The sequence below is a fragment of the Capricornis sumatraensis genome, chromosome 10 (assembly GCF_032405125.1).
Source record: "Capricornis sumatraensis isolate serow.1 chromosome 10, serow.2, whole genome shotgun sequence".
Classification (NCBI taxonomy): domain Eukaryota; kingdom Metazoa; phylum Chordata; class Mammalia; order Artiodactyla; family Bovidae; genus Capricornis; species Capricornis sumatraensis.
This window is the reverse complement of record NC_091078.1, coordinates 1,765,773-1,789,448: the sequence shown is the minus strand read 5'-3', so window position 1 is coordinate 1,789,448 and position 23,676 is coordinate 1,765,773. Positions and strand designations below refer to the sequence as shown.

Below are 23,676 nucleotides of genomic sequence, written 5' to 3'. Positions count from 1 at the left end.
CTCAGTGGACATGGGTTTGGGTGGACTCTGGGAGTTGGTGATAGACAGGGAGGCCTGGCGTTGCTGCGGTTCATGGGGTCGCAAAGAGTTGGACACGACTGAGCAACTGAACTGAACTAAACACAAGTGAGGAAATAAGAAGCCTAATCATTCCTATCTTTTCTATTCCATACATAAAACTAAAACTGGAAAAGAAGATGAAATAGCCGCTAAAACCTTAGGTTTCCTTTCAATAACTATGCCATTTACTGAAAAAACTTATTATACAAACCAATTTTAGAATTAAAGTTCTTTTTTTTGAATTGACATTCACGTTTACTGTGAAATATGTTCAAAAAGTACACAGAATATATCAAATATGGATGGCCTAATGAATGATTATAAGGCAAACACACATTTTTTACGTACTGTCCAAGTCCAGAAAGAGAAACCAGCATCACAGAAGCAGAAGCAAGCTGTCTTAAAACACCCCACCTCCACACCCCTCTTCAGTCACTACTACCCTAACATGCTATATGAATTTCACAAGCTAATTCACTGAGAACAAAAAGAAACAGGGCCACAGTTTATGTGAGGTGGAAGTATTTAAAACACCTCTAAAATGCGTTAATGGGCTTCTCTCGTAGCTCAGACAGTAAAGAAGCTGCCTGCAATGTGGAAGACCAGGGTTCAATCCCTGGGTTGGGAAGATCCCCTGCGGGAGGGCATGGCAACCCAGTCTAGTATTGTTGCCTGGCGAGTCCCCACAGACAGAGGAGCCTGGTGGGCTGTGTCCATGGGCTCACAAAGAATCGGACATGACTGAGCGACTCAGCACAGCACAAAATGCATTAATAGAGAAACGTTCCTAATATATAGGACATTTTGCTATACTTTGCTGTGAAAAATGCCAGCAATAAGAGTATCGATCCATTTAGAACACAAATTATAGAAGTGTTTGAATTTAATTTTGTGGAACACCACACAGGAGGGCCATAAAACACAGATTATTTTTCCCCAGCTTTTCCAACAGCTGGCAGGGAGGAAGACCACTATTAGCATTCAAGATGCAAAAAAAAACACTAAAAAACGGCCACTGCAACTCAGTGGCACCTAGATACTTAATTATAAATTACAAAATAACATATTGGTTTCTGTAATCTTCCCTGGTCTCTGACAAAATTAAAAAAAGCTTAGTCAATACTCACTTTCATCCTAAATAAGGGTGCTCACACAGCAGGATTGCCATGATTCTGGGTCTCTTATTTCTTACATTAAATGCCAGCATTTACGTAATAACTATAGCATGGAATCCCACTAATGACTGTTTATGTTAACACCTGCTGTTCTAAGGTAGTATGAATCTGAAAAACCTATTCCTTATAGAACTAGCCAAAGCAAGGTTTAACAAGATAAATGTTAACAGTCCCCAAATAAACTTAAGTGTAAATACTAAAACTGATATGATGTTGAATTTAAACTTCATTTTTTTCCTTAGCAAAATATGCCATTCAGAGTGGAATGTGACATTTAAGTAAAGAATTCCTAAATACTGTTCATTAGTAGCACTTAAGAGCCCTTTTTAAAGAAGCATTCTTGCTCCAAAATGTGGACATAGATCATGAAAAGCAAATATAATTCATTTATAATTTAAAACCTAGCCAAACACCTGTTTCCCTTGCACTCAAGATCTCCTTTCACTTCTCCAATTCCACCCACATACATGTCTAATACTTACTTCTCACTAAACCCTGCAGTCCCGAGCAACGTTACCCCTGTGGGCTGTGGCGTGGTAAAGTTCTATATCACTACATTTGGAGCTTTGAAGGACAGAAAAACACACAACCCTTTAAACAGCCAAGGTCTACTGTTAAGTACACTGACAACAGCGGAATAGCAGCCACAGAAGAAGAGCCTTAACATCTAGACATGCTTTACACAAAGAGAATTCCTTGAGTCTCTAATAGTGGAATGGCTAAGCAAATGATACATCATTTAATGGAATATTATGCAACCATTAAGACTAAAAATGATAAACTTGTGCAACGTAGCTTCATATCGTTAACTATTTTAAATATGCTTTTGTCTCTATATATAACTACAAAAACAGAGAGAAAAACTTAGAGAAAACAGTAAGAAATGAGTATTTGGTACAATTGTGAGGACTCCCCGAACCCTCCCACAGGTTTACAAAGTAAATAAAACCTAGAAGGTCAAAAATGTAATAACTCCTCTCTCTAGACAACTATAAAACTCTCATCAGCACCTAGTAATCACCTCGTTTTATGATCTACACTAAACACACCAAAACTTGCTACATAGTACTCTTATGGGGCTGCTTCTCGGCAAGGTCACCAGATAAAAGGGAAACAAGGTCCTATCTGAGCAGACTGATTCAGAAGGGAGGATAAACGACTTCCTTGCCTCACAGCAAGGGGACGGAGGTGTTTTAATCCGTGGCATGCTTCATCACCATCACAAGGCATCAAATGTAAGCACTATTTCCCACCAAAACTAACAAGTCTATCCGGTTTACGGCATAACTACACACACAAATGAGCATAACTAGGACACTCTGAATAAGGCCTTATGTCAGCTTCCTAGTTTTGATACTGAATTATACTTAATCAAGCAACCAACACTGGGGAAGACAGAATAAAGAGTGTGTGAGACCTTCCCTGTATATTTCTTTACAATTTCCTGTGACTCTATCATATCAAAACAAAATGTTAAAAAAAAAATATATATATATATATATACACACACACACACATATATACTGCCAATTTTTAAAAATGGATAAAACTCATTCTTCTAATAGTACTATCAGAGTGGTATTCTTCACCTTGCTGAGAGCATACTAAACTGCTACAGACTCCTTTGGGAAAAATGATTCTATAGCATAAATCCCAGGCCATAAAAGTTGTGGCTTTTGACCTAGCCGTTTAATTTCCGGGAATCACCTAAAGAAACATCAGATTTGGGAAAACATATACAAGCATTTACATACATACATATGTAAAGATATTACTACACTAAAACAAAGTGAAACTGATGCAACTTTAGGTGTCTGAGGATATGAGAATCACTGAATTCTCAAAATCTAGGCATGAAATATGCCATCATTTGATAAAACTGAAAATGGCACAAAAATACAAGAGGAAATGCATGTAACGAGAGACTAAAGCAAAATTAAAAATCAGCCACACAAAAGTCACAGGAAGCATTTCTGATAAAAATAAAAGATGATAATGGTGCTAGTATGACGGAATTCTGTGCATTTTCCTCAAGCTTCTCCATTAGAGATATTACATTAGTTTCATAGTTTAAGAAATAAGCATACTTTTACCTTATCCCAGAAATCAATCAAAGCTGTGAAGTCCCATTTCTTAGAATATGCCACATTGTACTTCAGAATAGCATCCTATGGAAAAAGCATAAGTAAAATGTCATGAAACAGGAAAGCGAATTATCTAGGAATAGCCTGTCCCCTTTATGAATTACTTCTAGTATATTCCTTAACGTTGGACAAGTTTCTTTCACCATTAGCTACTCCATATCAGCAGCTATGAATGAACAGAATGCATACTAATCTTCAGTATTCACTTAAGAAAACTGAGATTAGAAAGGTCAAGTAATAGAGGGGGAAATATAATTACTCTAAACAGAAGCAATATAATCCAAATGGACAAAAGTTGGATCTTGGTGGTTAAAAAAAAGGAAATAGTAATAATATAGTGACTTTTGGTCTTTAATAGGGTCACACTACATATATAGATATAAATAGTGTTTTAGTATGAAGTTTCATTAGGAGAGTAAATTAGGGAAAAACTATCTTAAAAGGCTCCCTGGGGAAGAGAGCAATAAAGAAAAAAGACTGAGGTCAAACTAGTGTGCCATCTACTGGAGTAATTTTAACTGTCTGAATGCTACATGCTATATCGCTTCAGTCGGGTCCGACTCTACAGCCCTATGGATTGAAGCCTGCAAGGCTCCTCTGTCCATAGGATTCTCCAGGCAAGAATACTGGAGTGGGTTTCCATTTCCTTCTTTTCCTTAACCCTAACTGTCTGAATATGCAGTACTTTACCTGTGGGGTAAAGTACCTGTGGGGCACAAGACAATCCATTAGTTACGCAGAAAGAACTATTACATCGCATCCTTTTAAATTTCTATTATATTTCATAATACATGTTAAATTAATATAGAATTTATAAAATACCATTTATAATCGCAATATACACCTCAAGACTTTTTACTGAAGGCATATTAAGTCTGAAAAACACTGTGCTAGGTTATTACCATAAACCTAAATTTCCTCATCATTGAAAAAAGTTTTTAAAAATTTACATTCTGCCAAAGAGCTTCCTGAAAAATACTTCATGTCACATAAATTATCACCAAGCATCTCGGCTAAAAGAAATGAGGCAATAAAAAGGTATATAATCTACTTCAAATAAGAAGATATCCAAGTTCCTTGAAAAAGGAAAGGAAAAGTCATCAACCACGAAATAACGTGACAAGAAAAAGATTTTAATTTACTCTCACAGCTATAATACATTTTCCATTAAGAAGGAGAAGATTTTAAGAATTTTTTCCCCAAAATTACTGGTATTTGATTTCCGGACCTCAAACAAAATATTAAATAGCAATGTCTATAACAGCAAACCGACGGACACCACATACAGTGGAATAAGCTACTGATACACTCAGCAACACGGATGAATCGCAAAGATCTTCATCTGAGTGAAAGAAGCCAGACACACTAGCATACCTAGCACATGATTCCATCACGTAAAATGTGGCCAATACTTAGTGTTTTTTTTTTTTTAAGGCAGATCATTAGTTGCCCGCAGCCAGTGCAGAAAAGAGGAAACTGATCGCAAAGGGGTAAGAAAAATCTTTGCAGGGTGACAGGAATGCTCTGCATCTTGACGGCAGTGAGAGCTTCAAGTGTCTATGCAAATGTCAAACTTCATCAGGTTACATTCTTTAAAAGGATGTACTAGCTTATATGTAAATTATTCCTCAAAGTTGGTAAGGAAAACCATTCTAAATAGCACTTACACTCTGATTCTTTAATGGAGTTGTATAAATAGCATTAACTCCTAACTAACATTCACTCTACTTCAGTCTTCAAGTCTCAGAAGGAGTCCACCGGAGGTCTCCGATCACCAGGAAACCCGGGTGCATGCTCAGTTGCTTCAGTCGTGCCCAACCTCATGTGGCCCTATGACTGTAGGCTACCAGGCTCCTCTGTCCCTGGGACTCTCCGTGAACACTGGAGTGGGCCGCCGCGCTCTCCTCCAGGGGATCCGCCTGACCCAGGCATCGAGCCCGAGCCCCTTCTGCCTCCTGCACTGCCAGACAGTTTGCTCACCACCAGCGCTGCCTGGGGAGCCTGGGTGCTACTCCACACAGTATTCTTAGGTGATTTTTTTTTTCCAGTTCATAATTCACAATAAATACAACTTAACGCACAAAGAAGCCCATTCTTTGCAAATTATCAGACATATTATTCATAGAAATATTACAGTGTAAACCACTTTTGAGGACACTGTTGCTTTTTTAAACTTATAACATCTCTAATCCCTCTTAATTCAACATCAAATGGCATTAAAAAAACAGCAAAAATATCATTATATTCTATAAGAAGGATTTAATGTTTTCCCCTCCCTCTCATAGTGCTCCTTCAGCAAAGGAAACAATTACCATTAAGTCGAGAGAAGAAAATCTCGATAGATTACTCTGTTACGCTGAATCTACCATAAAATAAACAAGAAAGGGAAATTCAGATTAAATTAATTACCCCTTTTTAAAATAATCATGGCACACTAAGGAATTGCTAAAAGAGGTGAGCAGCAATGTAATTTAGAACACTATTATGGATATATGTTTAAAGAAAAAATATGTAAATTCTTAAATAATCCTGTTTGTTAGGCCATTAAAGGCCCTAAATTATTGTTTTCCATATAGAGTCTGGACAGTATTCCTGATTGGTCTGCTTGTGCTTGAGAGTTTATAAATGTGGCTTTGGAATGAATCTGCTCAGTTCAGTCACTCAGTCATCTCTGACTCTGTGACCCCATGGACTGCAGCATGCCAGGTTCCCTGTCCATCACCAACTCCCGGAGCTTGCCCAAACTCATGTCCATCGAGTCGGTGATGCCATCCAACCATCTCATCCTCTGTTGTCCCCTTCTCCTCCTGCCCTCAATCTTTCCCAGCATCAGGGTCTTTTCCAATGAGTCAGCTCTTTCGCATCAGGTGACCAAAGAACTGGAGTTTCAGCTTCAGCAGCAGTCCTTCCAATGACTATTCAGGACTGATTTCCTTTAGGATGGACTGACTGGATCTCCTTGCAGTCCAAGGGACTCTCAAGAGTCTTCTCCAACACCACACTTCAAAAGCATCAATTCTTTGGTGCTCAGCTTTCTTTATAGTCCAACTCTGACATCCATACGTAACTACCGGAAAAACCATAGCCTTGACTAGATGAACCTTTGTTGACAAAGTAATGTGTCTGCTTTTTAATGTGCTCTCTAGGTTTGTCATAGCTTTTCTTCCAAGGAGCAAGCGTCTTTTAATTTCATGGCTGCAGTCACTTTGGAATGAATACAAAGGCCAGAAAACAACACACTGTAGAAACGAAAGCTGGTATTTTAAATAAAGAAGTACCTAAGACGCACTGCCGGAGAAGGCAATGGCACCCCACTCCAGTGCTCTTGCCTGGGAAATCCCATGGGCGGAGGAGCCTGGTGGGCTGCAGTCCATGGGGTGGCTGAGGGTCGGACACGACTGAGCGACTTCACTTTCACTTTTCACTTTCGTGCACTGGAGGAGGAAATGGCAACCCACTGCAGCATTCTTGCCTGGAGAATCCCAGGGACGGCGGAGCCTGGTGGGCTGCCGTCTAAGGGGTCACACAGAGTCGGACACGACTGAAGCGACTCAGCAGCAGCAGCAAGACGCACTGCAGTAGAGGATTGTCAAATTCTTTAAAACCTGGACCTATCGTATTTATTTGCAAGCTGATATTCTGCATAGAGACCCCTATCTTTACCAACATTCACCAACTGTGATAAGTTAAAAAGTAGTAAACACAGAGAATTTTATCTTTATACAGTATAATTTTTAAGTTCATCAGCATACTATTCTGGGGCTCAGATATGTGTTTTAAAATCTGTGCGAAAAGCAAATACTGATTACAAATTGTTTTCACAGTGATAATGAACACAACTCAAATGATGGGTCAAAATGTATAAAATGGAAAAAATCAAATTGATATAACTAGATATAAGTATAAAGAGATTTATTTAGTTTTATGTTTGTACATATGTAATTAATGTATGTTTACGTTTGTGCACATGTAATTAACATATTAACAACAAGTAAGCTCTGGCAGACCCTGAGAATTTCTCCCATTTAAAAAGGTAATTATAAGGCTGAGAAACACTATCCCTAAGAAATGAAATTTTCAAAATATATTATGGTACAATGCATCACTGTTTTTCATATGAAGGGAAAACAAGAGCTAAGGGAAAAAAAGGGAGTGATGGAAAAGGTACAGAAAGTTAAGATTAACTTGTAAGTATAGATGAAAAATCAGTATAAAACCTAAGAAACAGTACATAATAAATTAATTTCTCAAAGAGAACGAAGCAAGTTTTACAGAAGTATAAAAAATCTGTTTATAGTTGTAAAAACTTTAAAAGCTTATATAAGGCTATAGTGCCAAAATTTATACTCAAAACAAACTAACAGTTGCCCTTACGGACTTAAACGAAATATTTTTTAAATCAAAAAATAAATTATTGCCAAAATATAAGATTAATAAATTATGAAACTGCTAGAAGCTGTTATTAAAAGCAATAAAAAGTACAAAGCTTAATCATTAGCAAACTCAGCTTCCCTTCAGGCAAACAATGCTGAAGTCGTAATTCTTCCCTGATTTTAAGACATTTCAGAAGCAGGATAATTCTAAAACAAAAAGAAAAGCAAAGCCCAGGATCAAAGGAAATTGGATGGGGAATCAAGAAACAGGTCTTATTTCTGGTTCTCCAAATTATTCCGTGTGGCTCCAGGCAAGTCATTTACAACTCTCAATTCTTCTACTCATTACCTAGAGATGGAGTATAAACCAAGAATGTCTCTAAAGAAGAGCTCCTCAGGAAGCAAGCACTTTGCATATAAATAATGCTGTTACCTAAGTCTATTAAAGATCAAACAACATCTCTGAAGGAAAAGACCAGGGCTCATCTCATGTTAGAGACAAAAATTACAAAAGAACACACCTTCAAGTTCTGAGGTCGAGAAAACTTGTTGAGAAGCGCAGTCTGAATGAGCTCCCACCGGCTCCCTGCAGTTCGCTCACCATTCTTTAAGGAAAAGAAAAACATGAAGAAACTATTCCAAGTTCTCTTAACATGCAGAATCAGGAGCCAAACAGCAAGCACTGAAATAGCTTTCAGAGACTAAAAGAACATGAGTTCAGTTCAGTTTTGTTCTCACCTCATCTTCCACAGGGTACAAGTTTTGTTCTGAACAAGGCATCTTAACGTGCTTGTTGTCCCACAAATCTTTAAAATGTGTTGGGAAAGGTTTAGGAACTTCTCCTATCCGCAAAAGATCTACCTGAAATGCAAGAAAACTGTAAGTGCATCAAAACTAGGCCTATATTCTGTAAAATAATCCAAAGAAATCAGCTGAAGTAAATGCTAGAAAAATACAGACCAGCTCCTGGGCAAGAAACCTCATAAGTCTCTTTCAGTTGTTCCCACTCCTTCCCTTCAGTTTGTTTCCAAATCATCATGGCCTGGGCACTCTATCTTCATCCCATCCAGTTCCCTGGTCCTTACTAATCCCTGACTGAATTTCCGGTAACAGCTTTCTATCCCTCTTCCTAACTCTCAACTGCTCCCAGATACACTCATCCCACATAAAACCCTTATTCCCACTTGGGAATAATATTATCTTTCTAAAGTATCCCCAACCTTCTAATCCTATAACGGCTCCCTTCTGCCTATAGAGATTCTAAATGATTCCAATTTTTAACATCCTCTCTTACCCAAAACACTATCTATTTAAACATCAACCTTCAGTACCCAGCCCAATTTTCATTTCCTATAAGAAGTCTTTAAAAACTTTCTAATAGGCAGTAAGCTTATTCTCTCATTTCATTGGATCATTATCATACTAGAGCACACTTTTTCCACTGGACTCTAAACTTAAGAATAATAACTATATTAACTTTGTATTTTGAATGTTTACAACTGAGCCAAACATGTATGTTTTCAATATGTGTAAATGTTTATATACGTACAGTTGATCTTTGAACAACATGGGTTTGAACTGCACAGGTCCACTTATACAGTTATCTTTTTCAATAAAATACACACTACAGCACCGCATAGTCAGCAGCTGATTGAACTGCTCGATGGGGAACCTCAGCTACGGAGGGCCAACTGTAAAGTTATACTCGGATTTTTGACTGCCCAGAAGGTTAGCACCCTAACCCTCAAACTGTTCAAGGGTCAACTCTATATACACACACATTGTTGCTGTTGTTCAACTGTTAAGTCGTATCCGACTCTTTGTGACGCTGTGGCCTGCAGCACACCAGGCTTCTCTGTCCTCCAACTGTCTCCTGGAGTTTGTGCAAACTCATATCCACTGAGTCGGTGATGCTATCTAATCATCTCGTCCTCTGCTGCTCCCTTCTCCTTTGCCTTCAACGTATATATATGAACATGGATAAATATATATATATATATATACACACACAAGGTTCATCCACACTATAGCATGAATCAGAAGTTCACTGAAGATCATCAAATAATATAAAATTTCAACTGTAAGATGCTATAAATGAGAGGTTCATAATGTCACAAGGATCTTTCTAGACAATTTTAACTTATATGGTGAGCTTAGGGAATCCTTCTTTGAGGAAGTAGCAATTGAGCTCAACTCCAAAGGTGAAAAAGAAGTAGGAAAAAATGAAAGGGACAAAAAAAAGGGACAGCCTATGGAAGGAAAGACTGTTAAATAGGCAGCTTCATTAAAAGCCTGCAACCGAAGAGAAATAAACCTGTGGGCCTTTTATACAGGTAACCATTAAAACCACAAGTGTGTATACGACTACTCCAAGAGAGGAAAAAATAAGAGGACCTATGAAAAAGTCCTGGGGAACTCTAACAACGTTTAAGGGCCACATGCAGACAAGAAGCTAAAGGAACAAAGCAAGGGTTTGAGGAGGCAGGAGGAAAATCAGGAATATATGGTGTCCGAGAAGCCAAAGGATGAGAATACTCCAAGGAGGAAACAAAAAGGGACGTTCAAGACTCAAAAGTGGCTGAGACGTCCATCCTGCCAGAAGTATTTTATCCTCCATGTGGGGACCCCAAAGGTGACTCTGTAAAGACCTTCCCTGTGATCTAGGGTGACAAGACCAGGCACGAGCAGAGCCTCACACACAGGGGAACATAACAGATAAGAATAGACGTGTCTCTGCGTGTCCGTAGTTCAGATGTGTGTATGCGTGTGTACAGCACACGCCTATACATGCGTTTGCCTGTATGTGTGTACATGTTTGTGTGTGGGTGAGTGTCGTGTGCATGAGTGCATTTACAGACAATCACGCATTATCGCGTCCACGCAATTTCCGACTGTCTTCCATTCCTAACACTAAATGCCAGGTTATAGCATGACTTCACATGCTGTAACTGTTAATATCTGGCACCTTAGAAAGGTAACCAAGGACTACCTAATTTAACAACCATTAACTATACATACAGCATAGTGAGCGTAGTGAAGTCGCTCAGTCGTGTCCGACTGTGCGACCCCATGGACTGTAGCCCACCCGGCTCCTTGGTCCACGGGATTCTCCAGGCATGAATGCTGGAGTGGGTTGCCATTTCCTTCTCCAGGGCATCTTCCCGACCCAGGGATCGAACCCAGGTCTCCCGCGTTGTAGGCAGACGCTTTACCGTCTGAGCCACAAGGGAAGCCCATACATATAGCATACTACTACCATATTCAGGAAAAAGAATCTAGAAGAAAACACACCAAATTCTTAAACTTTTTTCATTGACCCTGCATTACTTTTGTAATAAAACTTTTATAAATTCATTGGATATTTGACAAACAGTAATTATAGAGATTAATTAATGGTGGTATAAGATGCTTCAGGTTTTCTTTGTGGGCAGTGGGGGAGAGGAAGCAGGAAAAGTCAAAATATCACTTATTTCCCCTGATCAATCTTTTTCCAAATCTTAACCATTAACATCTTGTCAGTCACTCAAGCCTTTTTTAAATTTCACATACATTATCAATGCCTCCTTTTCCCGTATCACCCACAGTTAAGAATTCACAGTGTCCTATCAATAAAATCTCAAAACAACTTGCATTTATTCTTTTATATGCCCACAATTACTACCCTGTCTCAGTTATTTCCAAACTTTTTTAAAGAGCAGAACTCTTTTTTCCCTACGAGTTCTAATACAAAATCATTATATTTAAATAAAAGCTATTTTAATAAATACAATTTTTAGAGTGACTACACTTATTCTATCAACAGCAAAGAGACTAACTGGAGGACTGTGAAATTGAGAGACGACAGCTAAAGCTTTCATCACTCACTTATATCTCTCATCCGATACTAAGAAGATCCTATCCACACACCTAAACAGCTGCCAGATGGTAACTTTTTTATGCTGTTATTTTGATGTTTAAGGAAATGCTTCAAACAGCAGTAGCAAGAGAACCCTGATTCTATGACCTGCACAAAAATGAGTTCTCTTGGTAAAACCTGCTGGTTAAAATATGGTATTAAGCAAAAAAAAAGGTATTAAGCATTTTTAAAAGTGAACACAGGTTAGTTCTTTCACGAGAGGTTTTTCATAGTTAAATATATAGTTTAGAAAAGAAATCTGAGTCAATGTCAAAAGAAGCCCTGAGCCACTTTCATGAAGCACAATTCAATCATCACTGTTTGCTTACTCTTCATCTCTTAACCGAGCTCGTACCTTTTCCTGCTTCCAATGTATCCTCTCCTCAGTTATCCTTACATACAGCCGTCTGATCAACCTTGCTATGTATGTAGTACAGCTATCGTCTGCACAGACATTCCCATGATTTCCAATTCTTATAGACTCAGTTTCTGATACCTAAAGCCCTCTACAATGGACCCAAACTACTTTTCAAGTCTACTCTTCCACCATTTTCCATCCAAATACTCAGTTCTAGCAAATCAATTGCTTTCCATCTGTAAAAATTTTAAACTGCACAGCCTTTTCCTATAAAGGTTATATATCTATCTAGAATTCCCTTGCCTTACTAACTCCATTTCAGAAATTTCCTCTCATCTTTAAGAACTCAGCTCAAACTCCACCACCCTGCTCAATGTTGCTTTTACCTAACCACACTAATGAGTTCTGTACTTCAGAATATTTAATCACATGAAGGCAATGGCACCCTACTCCAGTACTCTTGCCTGGAAACTCCCATGGACGGAGGAGCCTGGTGGGCTGCAGTCCATAGGGTCACTAAGAGTCGGACAGGACTGAGTGAATTCACTTTCACTTTTCACTTGCATGCATTGGAGAAGGAAATGGCAACCCACTCCAGTGTTCTTGCCTGGAGAATCCCAGGGATGGGGGAGCCTGGTGGGCTGCCGTCTATGGGGTCGCACAGTCGGACATGATTGAAGCGACTTAGCAGCAGCAGCAGCAGCAGGCTAAGTTGTTTAAGAGCAGAGAGTTTCTTTAAGTAGCCCCTGTGAAATCCAATATAGAATCTAATAAATGAGATGAATATTTAATCCTGCATGGATTCTTTTTTTTGTTGTTTTTGCTGGCCATGCCACATGGCTGTGGGATCTTAATTTCCTGACCAGGAATCAAACCCAGGCCCACGGCAGTGAAAGCGTTGAGTCCTCACCAGTGGAGAGCCAGAGAATTCCTAAGACATGGATATTTAAAACTACTCTAAGAGTGACAGAAATGTTCTAAGATTGGATTACGGTGATGGTTGCCTAACTCAGTAAACTAACTGAATATAATTGAACACTTAAATGCTCAATAAAGTTTTTCTTTTAATTTTTTTAAAAGAACCCATGAAAAGTATGAAAGAGGTTCCCAGGGTTAGTGAGGAATGAGAAGTTACTGTTTAGTAGGTAGAGCTTATGTGCAGGAAGATGAAAAATTTCTGGAAATGAACAGTGGTAATGGTTGCACAACACTGCCACTGAAATGCACACTTAAAAGATGATCAAGTTGGTAAACTTCATATTATGTATATTTAACCACAGATTCTTTAAAAATGAGGTTGGTTTTAGAAATGCTGAGCTTGAGATATCTATGGGATAGTGATGGGGATGTCTAGAAGAAACTAAAGCTCAGAAAAAGAGGATCAAACCGGAGAATAATTTGAGGATACTGAACAACATACAATTTTGAATTTTAGTATCTAACATGTAGTGGGTACTCAATAAATATTGTCAATTGAATTTTTTAATCCAATAAATTTTCTTAACAATACAGAATATTCAGTACCCTCAGCAGTTAACAGTGATTCATCTTACAGGTGTGTTAAGCACCGTGTTAAGTAGCCTATCATCACATTTCTCTGTTCTATAGACTTCTCAGTACTTTATATGTGCAGAAAAGAGAAGCACTTTCTGTGCATTGGTCTGTTTTTCACAAGTATCACAATAAATGGAAACTTAGCACCTTCTCTCTTTATAGGTAAGAGGTAATATCTACCCGAATAGTCACTGTGTGATTGGCAGATGGTCTCAAGGGAGGCAGCCGGATCCCACACCTTGGCATCCTTCTCATCTCCTCAATAGGAGTTCCAAGCCATTTCTTATCTGGAGAAAGGTGAGGTGGAATGTATCTAGGGATCTTCCTTTCTGTTCTTTGATGTTTCATTTCACATTGTTCTTTTCTAAGATCAAAACAAATATATTCAATCACAAACCACTCACTGTTTAAATTCACTTAGATACACAAGTAAAAATACTTACCCAGAAGTTATTGTTTAAAATGTGCCAAGCTTGCTCTTTCTCCTTAGTATTTAGAAAAAACAAAACAACAAAAAGCTTATAAGGCTTACAATAAAAGCCAAGAGCTTATTTTCAATAGTCTGTGGAAGGAATTTCCAAACACATGTAAACCACCTTCTGAAAAAAGGGGCCTTGTAAAACAACAGATACACTGCCAAACAAGTCATGGTGCACCGTGTCAGCTACTTCTTAGGACTCCAGACAACAATTTTCAATGAAGTGAACTTACTATGGCGTGCTTGCCATAAAAGATCACAAAAATTATGGAGTGGGCTTTAAGGTAATTTTTCTACTTACATTTTTTTGTAATCATACAGGCTGGGATTTAAATCCCAGCTTTACTCCCCACAAGTTACATAATCTCAGTGACTTTCCTAACCAATTTCAGTCTTCTCATTTGTGAGGTGAGTGCAACACCACCTGCCTGCTGTCAGAGCATTAGAGAAAATGCATGTACAGTAGCCTGAGGTAACAGTAGTTACTATCATATTTATGACCGAGTAATTCCCATAAATCTCAGAAGGAAGTTCACGAAAGTAAAATCTGATTAATTATTTACTTCTTTTCTGTTTCTGTGATTTTTAGAATTTAACATTTGAGTCTAAGTTTAAATCAGGCATTATTAATTAATAAGAAAGACAATTATTTCTTGCCTTCAGTGCAAACCATAACTTCGTGAAACTCCCCCTCACAAAATTATGTAACACATTACCCTACTGAAGACACTCTTGATGGTAAAAATTACCTTTTGTCCTCTGCTTTGGGCACTCTCATGAAATGATCTGTGATTTTAGAATCCTTTCTCCCATGTTGCTTAGAATTTCTGCACTCTACATTCAGGCTAGAAGTACTTCCAGGTCGCTTGACATTCACATCATTCATTCCAGCTCGACTCTCTCCTCCTTCAAACTGGAAATGTAATCGAATCTCACCTCCCTTAGCAGAGGACCGCTTCCTCAACTCAGTGTCAGCTTCTCTTGGTTGGAACCTTGAAGGCTTATTTGCTGTTTGAGCAGAACTGCTATCTTCCTGTTCATCAAAACCTGGACTTGTCTCTTCATCTGCTTCTGAATCCTGACAACTATTTTTGGAATTATCTACGTCCATTGGTGACTCGGGTTCACTTTCTTTCTCAAACGGAGGAGAATTTCCTAGACCACTTTCTTGTCTGCTCAATCTGTTGGCATTTTTCAGTCCAGTACCAGCATCCTCAGAGCTAACGTCCGACGAGGGGCTCTCCGGCAGCACGTCTGTCTCCTCCTGCCGACACCCTGCGCGGGCTTCTGCAGGATGGCGAGCCCCACTACACTTCTGGCGGCTTCTGGCTTCCCTGCCCTGTCCATCTTCCACCGTCTGCTGTGCGTTCGCAAGCTTCACATGTGTCAGAAACGGCTGGTTATCTCGACTCTCCTCACTATTTGTGTCGCTGTGACCATCATTTTGGGGTGAGCGGCCAACATTAGCGTTACTGAACTGCTCTGGCACCAGAGTTACTGCAGGAGGTTCACTGTCCAAAAGCCGTTCCGAGTGTCTCCCTTCATTCTGCCACTGACACACAGCTGCAGTCTGATGCTGCTTCAAATACTGTGTACTTTTTTCAACTGGTGACTTATCGAAACCTAGCTGAGAGACGTTTTCTAATTTTTCCATGTTATGTTGATAAAAGGTATCTTTTTGTACAGAACTCATCATGGAGTCTTCTCTTGTATTGTCGTTTTCTTCACTATGCAAACTGTAAAAGAGCAGAAAGAATGATACAACAGAACTTATGATACAACAGAGAGAATTTATGACACAAAAAGATCACTGACCCAAACACATCCCTACAATATCAGAGCCATAATTAAGCTTGCGATTACCTGAGCATACAGCATGCTCTTTCACGACTCCATACCGTTGCACATTTGCCTATAATGCCCTTTTCCCAACTGTGTGCCTGGCAAACACCAGCCAGAAAGCAGTGTTAACCCTCTCTCGCCTCCTGTGCGGCCCCTCTTGCAAAGGTAAAGCGGACTGTCTGCTCTACATGCTAACTGCCACGGCGCCTTGTCTGCATCTTGGCTGCGGCGTCGATCACACACGTAAGAATCTGTGCTTTTCGGCGTCTGTCAGCACCACTCACTGTAAGCATCTTAAAGGCAGAGACCACTACTGCCTCATCTCTGCATCTCAGGGTCACTAAACCATCCCTGGCGCACAGCATCAACGGAAACGCCAACACAGGAAAACGTGAGAGCAAAAAGGAGAGACACCAGCGTGAGCCGCGACCCAACACCCATACATCAGGCTGTTCGCTCCTCTAGACAAGCATGTTTCTGTACCTTTCTGATCCCACTGTCCTGATTCCTTTAGTGTCCATCCAACTGGTTATCGTCTTCTGCTTGGAAACTGTGAAGGAAAGAAAAATCTATGTGCATGCATACCTTCAAGGAGAGAATACCTATGGAAGCAGCAGATACACATGGAAGGCATTAAGCTAGGTTCTGCGGATTAAAAAAAGATCAATTGTTCCTTCCTCATGCAAGCAATGGGAGAAAATACAGGAACATAAACATAAATACATTTGGCACAGAAGATAAAAGTGACCAGACCTTAAAGGAACTGGTCTGGTCTAACGGATGAGACTACAGACTCTGAAATCAGACTGTGTGCTTAGTTGCTCATTGTTTGACTCTTTGTGACCCTTTGGACTAAACAGCCTGCCAGGCTCCTCTGTCCATGGGAATTTTCAGGCAAGAGAACAGGAGTGGGTTGCCATTTCCGTCTCCAGGGGCTCTTCTGGACCTAGGGATCGAACCCGCACCTTCTGTGTCTCCTGCACTGCAGGCGGATTCTTCACCTAGGTCCAAACCCTGGCTCTCCTTCTGACTTCCTGTGTGATTTCATGAAGAGCCGCCTCTCTGTGTCTGACTCCTCATCAGTAGATGTGCAAATTAATAGTGTCTCTCTTGGGTTATTGTGAGGTTTAAAGTAACAACCACTGCAAACCGCTTACCATATGCTCAGTAAATGTTAGTTACCAGTTATTACTGGTATTAAAAGAGATCCTAAGGGAGGTCCCTGGTGGTCTAGTGTTTAGGATTCGGCACTTTCACTGACCTGGCCCAGGTTCAATGCCTGGTTGGGGAACTGAGGTCCTGCAAGTGCACAGTGAGGCCAAAATAATAGTAATAATAGGTTTAAAAAGTAAAATGCATTCAAAAAGACCCTGATTAGAAATTAAGATATTTCTGAGGAAAGGACTGCTTTAGGGACTTGAAGAAAGTGGGATCATCTGATAAGCAGTTCTTGAAGAATAAACAACAGAACCAATGGTAGAGAAATATGAAGAAAACAACAGAAAATATGGCTGAAAGGTCAGCAAGGAACCAAAGAGATTCCTGAAAAACCCACAAAGAGAGGTACAAAATATCGTCTAAAGTCACATTCAGAGCTGTAACGCCAGAACTGAAATCTAGGAGGCTCCCAGTCAGGCAGGACACACAGCCTAGACAGCTGGAGTGAAGGGCAAGGAGGAGGAGTCTACCGTTAGGAGCTGACGAGGAAGGTACTGGTCTAGGTCAGCGGTCCCCAAGCCAACTGAGTCGTCAAGGCTGACAACAGACGGATCCAAGGGCCACATCTAGACCCGAATGAAAATCTATATGTGATGATGGAGGTACGAGGGGAGGTGGGTTCTGTATTTTTTTCCCCCCTTAATAGTGGTTCTGATGATCAGCAAAGTTGAAGAGCTATTGGTCAAGATCCAAAACTAGTCTTGTCTTTGTAAGAATAGAGAACAGAAGTTGAGAAGTGAGAGTCATCACAGATTCCAAAATGACAGAGGTGAGAAGTGGCACTAAACTTTAAGCCTGAGACTTGAAAGACGGTGAGAACATTAACTGGAAATGCAGACGGTAAGAGAACTGGATGTAGGGGGAAAACATGGCTGGGTCAATATGAACACACTAAATTTGAAATGCCAAAGAGATAACTAGATAGATGACCAGCAGATAGTAGCAAAAGTAGAATTAATGGTTCAGCAAGGTACATAAACCATAAATAAATGGAAGCCAAATTCATATAAACATTAGAAATTTAAGCATGCTTTAAAATTTAATGTATTGCATGTGGATTACATGTATATAACATTTTAGCATGACAGTGGAAGTGTTAGTCGCTCAGTTGTGTCTGACTCTTTGTGACCCCATGGTCTATAGCCACCAAGCTCCTCTGTCCAAGGAATTCTCCAGGCAAGAACACTGGAGTGGGTTGCCATTCCCTTCTCCAGGGGATCTTCTTGACCTAGCAATCGAACCTAGGTTTCCTGCACTGCAGGCAGATTTTTTTTCCATCTGAGGCACCAGGGAAGCTCTTTAATATGAGAAACCATAAAATCTTGAACATTCTCAACTACTGTCTAAACTGCAACGTAAGAATCTAGGCACCTTAGATCACAAACCCTCTTATTTACCCATGTCCCTTCAAACACCATAACATGACACGCCGTCCCAAATACATGAAAATCAATCATTTATTTATCACTGTATTTGAGTGCCATGTAATTCACATTTTATACTAAATACTAACATTCTAACTAGTCAAAATCTTTTATCAGCAGTTTAAAAATCATTTGTCACAAAAATTGTACATATATATTTGATATTTCTTGTTAAACACCACGACTTTAGTCATTTTATGAAGGTAATACTTCTACAGTAAATTAGACTTCAGAGAAAAAATTAATTCTAGTCACAAAAGAGTGAGAATAAACCAGTTGATTCTGAAACTTTTTCTACAGTTCCATCTTCTCTATTTAATTTCATTATATCAAGCACAGCAAATGGGCAAAAAAATTCATTTTCTGAGTCAGTATAGAATTTAAAATACCTTTTCCCATAAATGTAAAGATTTGATGGTACGATATGACTATGTTCCTATAGCACACACGAAGCATGACACTATCATGACAAGTCAACTGAACCTAAAGAGTGCAGGCAACATCATTTCATGAAAAACTATGAAGAGTGTTACAGTGCAGCTGAAGGGGAGGGCGTCTCCTGCAGTTCTGACACTGAGAATGTGTTCTCTCTCTAGCTTCAGGCTTCCTATTATAATTCCTGAAGCCTGAGAACAGGGTGAAGGAGAAGTAAGAGGCTAGGAACCATCATTTCCTGCTAATAAAACAGTCCTCAGTTCTTCCAAGGACCCCAGAGAAAGGAGAGCCTACCAATGCTACAGTTTCTGGCTTCCAAAGGTTTCTTTTACAGCACATCACAGGACTGTTTCAGCTGTATCCCTCTTATTCCTGAAGTAAGCATAAAATGGATAGCATCACCGATTCAATGGACATGAACTTGGGCGAACTCTGGGAGAAAGTGAGGGACAGGGAGGCCTGGGGTCGCAGAGGGTCAGACACGACCTAGCGGCTAAACAACAACAAAGCATAAAATGACATGTCCCAGGTTCCAGGGAATCTTTCTTTTAACTAGAAGTAATCACAGTAAACAAAGAGAGAGGCCATAGGAGGTGATGAAATAGACACAAAACAGAATCAAACAAAATCTTGGCCTGAGATCTTTGCTCAATTCAGTTCAGTCACTCAGTTATGTCCGACTCTTTGCAACCCAATAGACCGCAGAACGCCAGGCCTCCCTGGCCATCACCAACTCCCGGAGTTCACTCAAACTCATGTCCATTGAGTCAGTGATGCCATCCAACTATCTCATCCTCTGTTGTCCCCTTCTCCTCCTGCCCTCAATCTTTCCCAGCATCAGGGTCTTTTCCAATGAGTCAGCTCTTTGCATCAGGTGGCCAAAGTACTGGAGTTTCAGCTTTACATCAGTCCTTCCAGTGAAAACTCAGGACTGATTTCCTTTAGGATGGACTGGTTGGATATCCTTGCAGTCCAAGGGACTCTAAAGAGTCTTCTCCAACACCACACTTCAAAAGCATCAATTCTTCAGCGCTCAGCTTTCTTTATAGTCCAACTCTCACATCTATACATGACCACTGGAAAAACCATAGCCTTGACTAGACAGACCTTTGTTGGCAAAGTAATATCTCTGCTTTTCAATATGCTATCTAGGTTGGTCATAACTTTTCTTCCCAGGAGTAAGTGTCTTTTAATTTCATGGCTGCAGTCACCATCTGCAGTGATTTTGGAGCCCAAAAAAATAAAGTCTGACACCGTTTCTACTGTTTCCCCATCTATTTGCCATGAAGTGATGGGACCAGATGCCATGATCTTCGTTTTCTGGATGTTGAGCTTTAAGCCAACTTTTTCACTCCCCTCTTTCACTTTCATCAAGAGGCTTTTTAGTTCCTCTTCACTTTCTGCCATAAGGGTGGTGTCATCTGCATATCTGAGGTGATTGATATTTCTCCCAGGAATCTTGATTCCAGCTTGTGCTTCTTCCAGCCCAGCGTTTCTCATGATGTACTCTGCATAGAAGTGAAATAAGCAGGGTGACAATATACAGCCTCAACGTACGCCTTTTCCTATTTGGAACCAGTCTGTTTTTCCATGTCCAGTTCTAACTGTTGCTTCCTGACCTGCATATAGGCTTCTCAAGAGGTAGGTCAGGTGGTCTGGTATTCCCATCTCTTTCAGAATTTTCCACAGTTTATTGTGATCCACACAGTCAAAGGCTTTGGCATAGTCAATAATGCAGAAGTAGATGTTTTTCTGGAACTCTCTTGCATTTTCCATGATCCAGCGGATGTTGACAATTTGATCTCTGGTTCCTCTGCCTTTTCTAAATCCAGCTTAAACATCTGGAAGTTCACGGTTGACATATTGCTGAAAGCTGGCTTGGAGAATTCTGAGCATTACTTTACTAGCGTGTGAGATGAGTGCAACTGTGCGGCAGTTTGAGCATTCTTTGGCATTGCCTTTCTTTGGGATTAGAACAAAAACTGACCTTTTCCAGTCCTGTGGCCACTGCTGAGTTTTCCAAATTTGCTGGCATATTGAGTGCAGCACTTTCATAGCATCATTTTTTAGGATTTGAAAGAGCTCAACTGGAATTCCATCACTTCCACTAGCTTTGTTCCTAGTGATGCTTCCTAAGGCCCACTTGAGATCTTTGCTCAGTCACTTAGTAATAATGTACTTCATTTCTTTGAGACTTTACTTGCTCACCTATAAACTGGGATTAACAATACTTATTTCCAAGGCTTATGTGGATCAGTGAGAGGAAAATACTAAGTGGCCAGTCTCACAAAGAAGAAACTCAAGAAATGTATCCTCTACCAACATTTCCACCCAATCTCTTTTTTCACTGAGATCATTAGTTCTCCATCTTTACTCTGACTTTACATCACATAATATCAGTAACCTCACTCAGTATCCAGCATCTTTCAATGAGCAAATCATTAAATTAGGTGCTAGAGATACAGTCAAAAGGCATAAAATGCAGAAAAATTCACTTGTACTCAAAGGAACACCCCACCTTCACAAAAAGCCTCTTTCCTCCAGCAGCAGGACGATAAGGCATGGGAAGGAACGGTGTGGTGAGTCCAAAGAGCAATGGACAGTGGGAAAGTTTTGAGATGAGCAAAGAGGTCTGAAGATGCTTTTGACGGCACTAAGGCTAAAAAAACGATAAGGGAGATGGGAACAATATAGCTCCAGACAAGCCCCCAACCACCAACGACCTACCCTGGGGCCATCCCTGAAGTGAGGAGAGAAACTCCTCACTGTTTACAGGTAACTGTTAGTAGGTGGAAAAGGGAAGCTCCTATACCAGTACAACTGGATGAACCATTCCCCATCGGAATGTGAGTCAGAAGCGGAGTTCTGCCTGTATGCAGACGTGCAGATTTCTATCAGTATAAGAAAAATGCCCAGGAAGATAAATAACACAGAATTTAAAGGTACTGAATAAACATCCATTTCCCTACCTTACTTCTCCTAGGATAAGCACATATAAAAATTTTAAATACCAAGTTCCTAAAAGAATGCCAAAATCTCAACCAACAGATTTTGATACAAATTTACACTTTGAATATTTTGTTCATTGGCGTCCTCTGCCAGGTATACAGAAAACATTTACACACATGCACAAGTACAGCCCAAGTATTAAGTCAGTTCCTCTTCTGCAGAAAATCAGAAGATCCAATCAGTAAGGACTGATAGCCACCCCTCTCCCTCACTCCTCCTCCTTTATAGGACCTATAACAGGACCACAAATGAGCCTGTCACAGAAGTCACAGTACCTGGAGGTCACCCTCAGTTCCTCTCCCTTCCACTCTCCTTCAACAAGTCCTCTAAAATCTACATCCTAAACCTTAAATCCACCTTTCTCCCCATCTTCAAAAGAGCACCAATATTACAAGCATAGTTACATCACTCAGTGGGCCAGCTCACCTGCACTGGTCTCATGACTGGTCTCCCTGTCTGCAGTCTCGACTTTCTCTAACCCAGTGTCCCAGAAACTACAAATGACCAACATTTTTTAGTTAAATATTACAGACAACATGAGAATGCTTCATACATAGTAAAGCTAAGTTTATTTCATGAAACGTTTGTTATAAATATGGCATGTTAATCAGGAGATATATCTACTGCGGGTTGCAGTCAGAAAAGTCCAAAGATCACTGCCTAAGCCACCTTTCCAAAAATATCAACCAAACGACTGCAACCCTTTCTTATAAGCTTTTTAGTCATACTCTGCGCTCGGTCGCTTCAGTTGTGCCCAACTCTTTGCAACCCAAGGACCTTGCCCGCCAGGCTCTTCTGTTCATGAGATGTTCCCGGCAAGAATACTGGAGTGGGTTGCCATGACCTTCTCCAAATGATCTTCCCGACCCAGGGATTGAACCCACGTCTCCCCCGCTGCAGGATTCTTTACACCTGAGCCACCAAAGAAACTGACCGTTTAGTGGTTCCCCATTAACCACAGAATAGTGTCCAAACTCCTTGAAATGGCACTTGACTTTGTCCATAAATAAGCTCTTCCGCTCCTTCCCAGCCTTAACGGACAGTCTTGTCATCCTGTGCTCCTATCAAGCCACCTTTCGTACATCCCATTCCCTCGGCCTTTATAGTTTTCTCTCTCCTTGGTTTATAAATCAAACCCTGCTCATCCTTCATTGCTCATTGGAGGTCTGCTTCGCCACTGCCCGTAAGTCCTGAGAGGACTAAGTGTACACCATTTGTCAGAGGACGGCCTGACCTCTGTCCATTCTCTTACACTGTTGACCAACGCTTCCTTTTTGAAACGCTCCTATCCTTGCACGACCAAGAGCCAGGCTTTCCTCCTACTTCCCTGGTTGCTTCCCTTCAGTCTACTCTTATATGGCAGTGTTCCTAAAGTTTCTGTCCTAGGTCACCTTTTTTTTTCAGTATATGCTTTATACCATCTAATCTACTTCCAAAGCATCAATAATGGTGTATATTGTAAGAACTTCCAAATCTATATTTCCAGCTCATATATATTTCTTATGAGGTACAAACCCTTATGTCCTGTTCTCTCCTAAATCCATCCACATTTCCCCTTTACTACTGCCTGTTGCTGCTAAGTTGCTTCAGTCATGTCTGACTCTGTGTGACCCCACAGACAGCAGCCCAACAGGCTCCTCTGTCCCTGGGATTCTCCAGGCAAGAATACTGGAGTGGGGTGCCATTTCCTTCTCCAATGCATGCATGCATG

At 40.2% G+C, this 23,676-nt stretch overlaps 1 protein-coding gene across 1 annotated transcript in view; it reads right to left on the bottom strand.

The window, feature by feature from the left end:
- Positions 1 to 23,676, bottom strand: part of PARG (poly(ADP-ribose) glycohydrolase) — a 117,409-nt gene that overhangs the window by 91,554 nt on the left and 2,179 nt on the right. Inside the window, exons 2-7 of the mRNA XM_068982315.1 lie at positions 16,363 to 16,429; positions 14,787 to 15,773; positions 13,740 to 13,923; positions 8,491 to 8,613; positions 8,274 to 8,357; positions 3,329 to 3,403 (exon numbers count right to left, since the gene is read on the bottom strand). Of these exons, the coding sequence (XP_068838416.1) occupies positions 3,329 to 3,403; positions 8,274 to 8,357; positions 8,491 to 8,613; positions 13,740 to 13,923; positions 14,787 to 15,773; positions 16,363 to 16,429 (1,520 nt within the window). The remainder of the gene's footprint in view (positions 1 to 3,328; positions 3,404 to 8,273; positions 8,358 to 8,490; positions 8,614 to 13,739; positions 13,924 to 14,786; positions 15,774 to 16,362; positions 16,430 to 23,676) is intronic.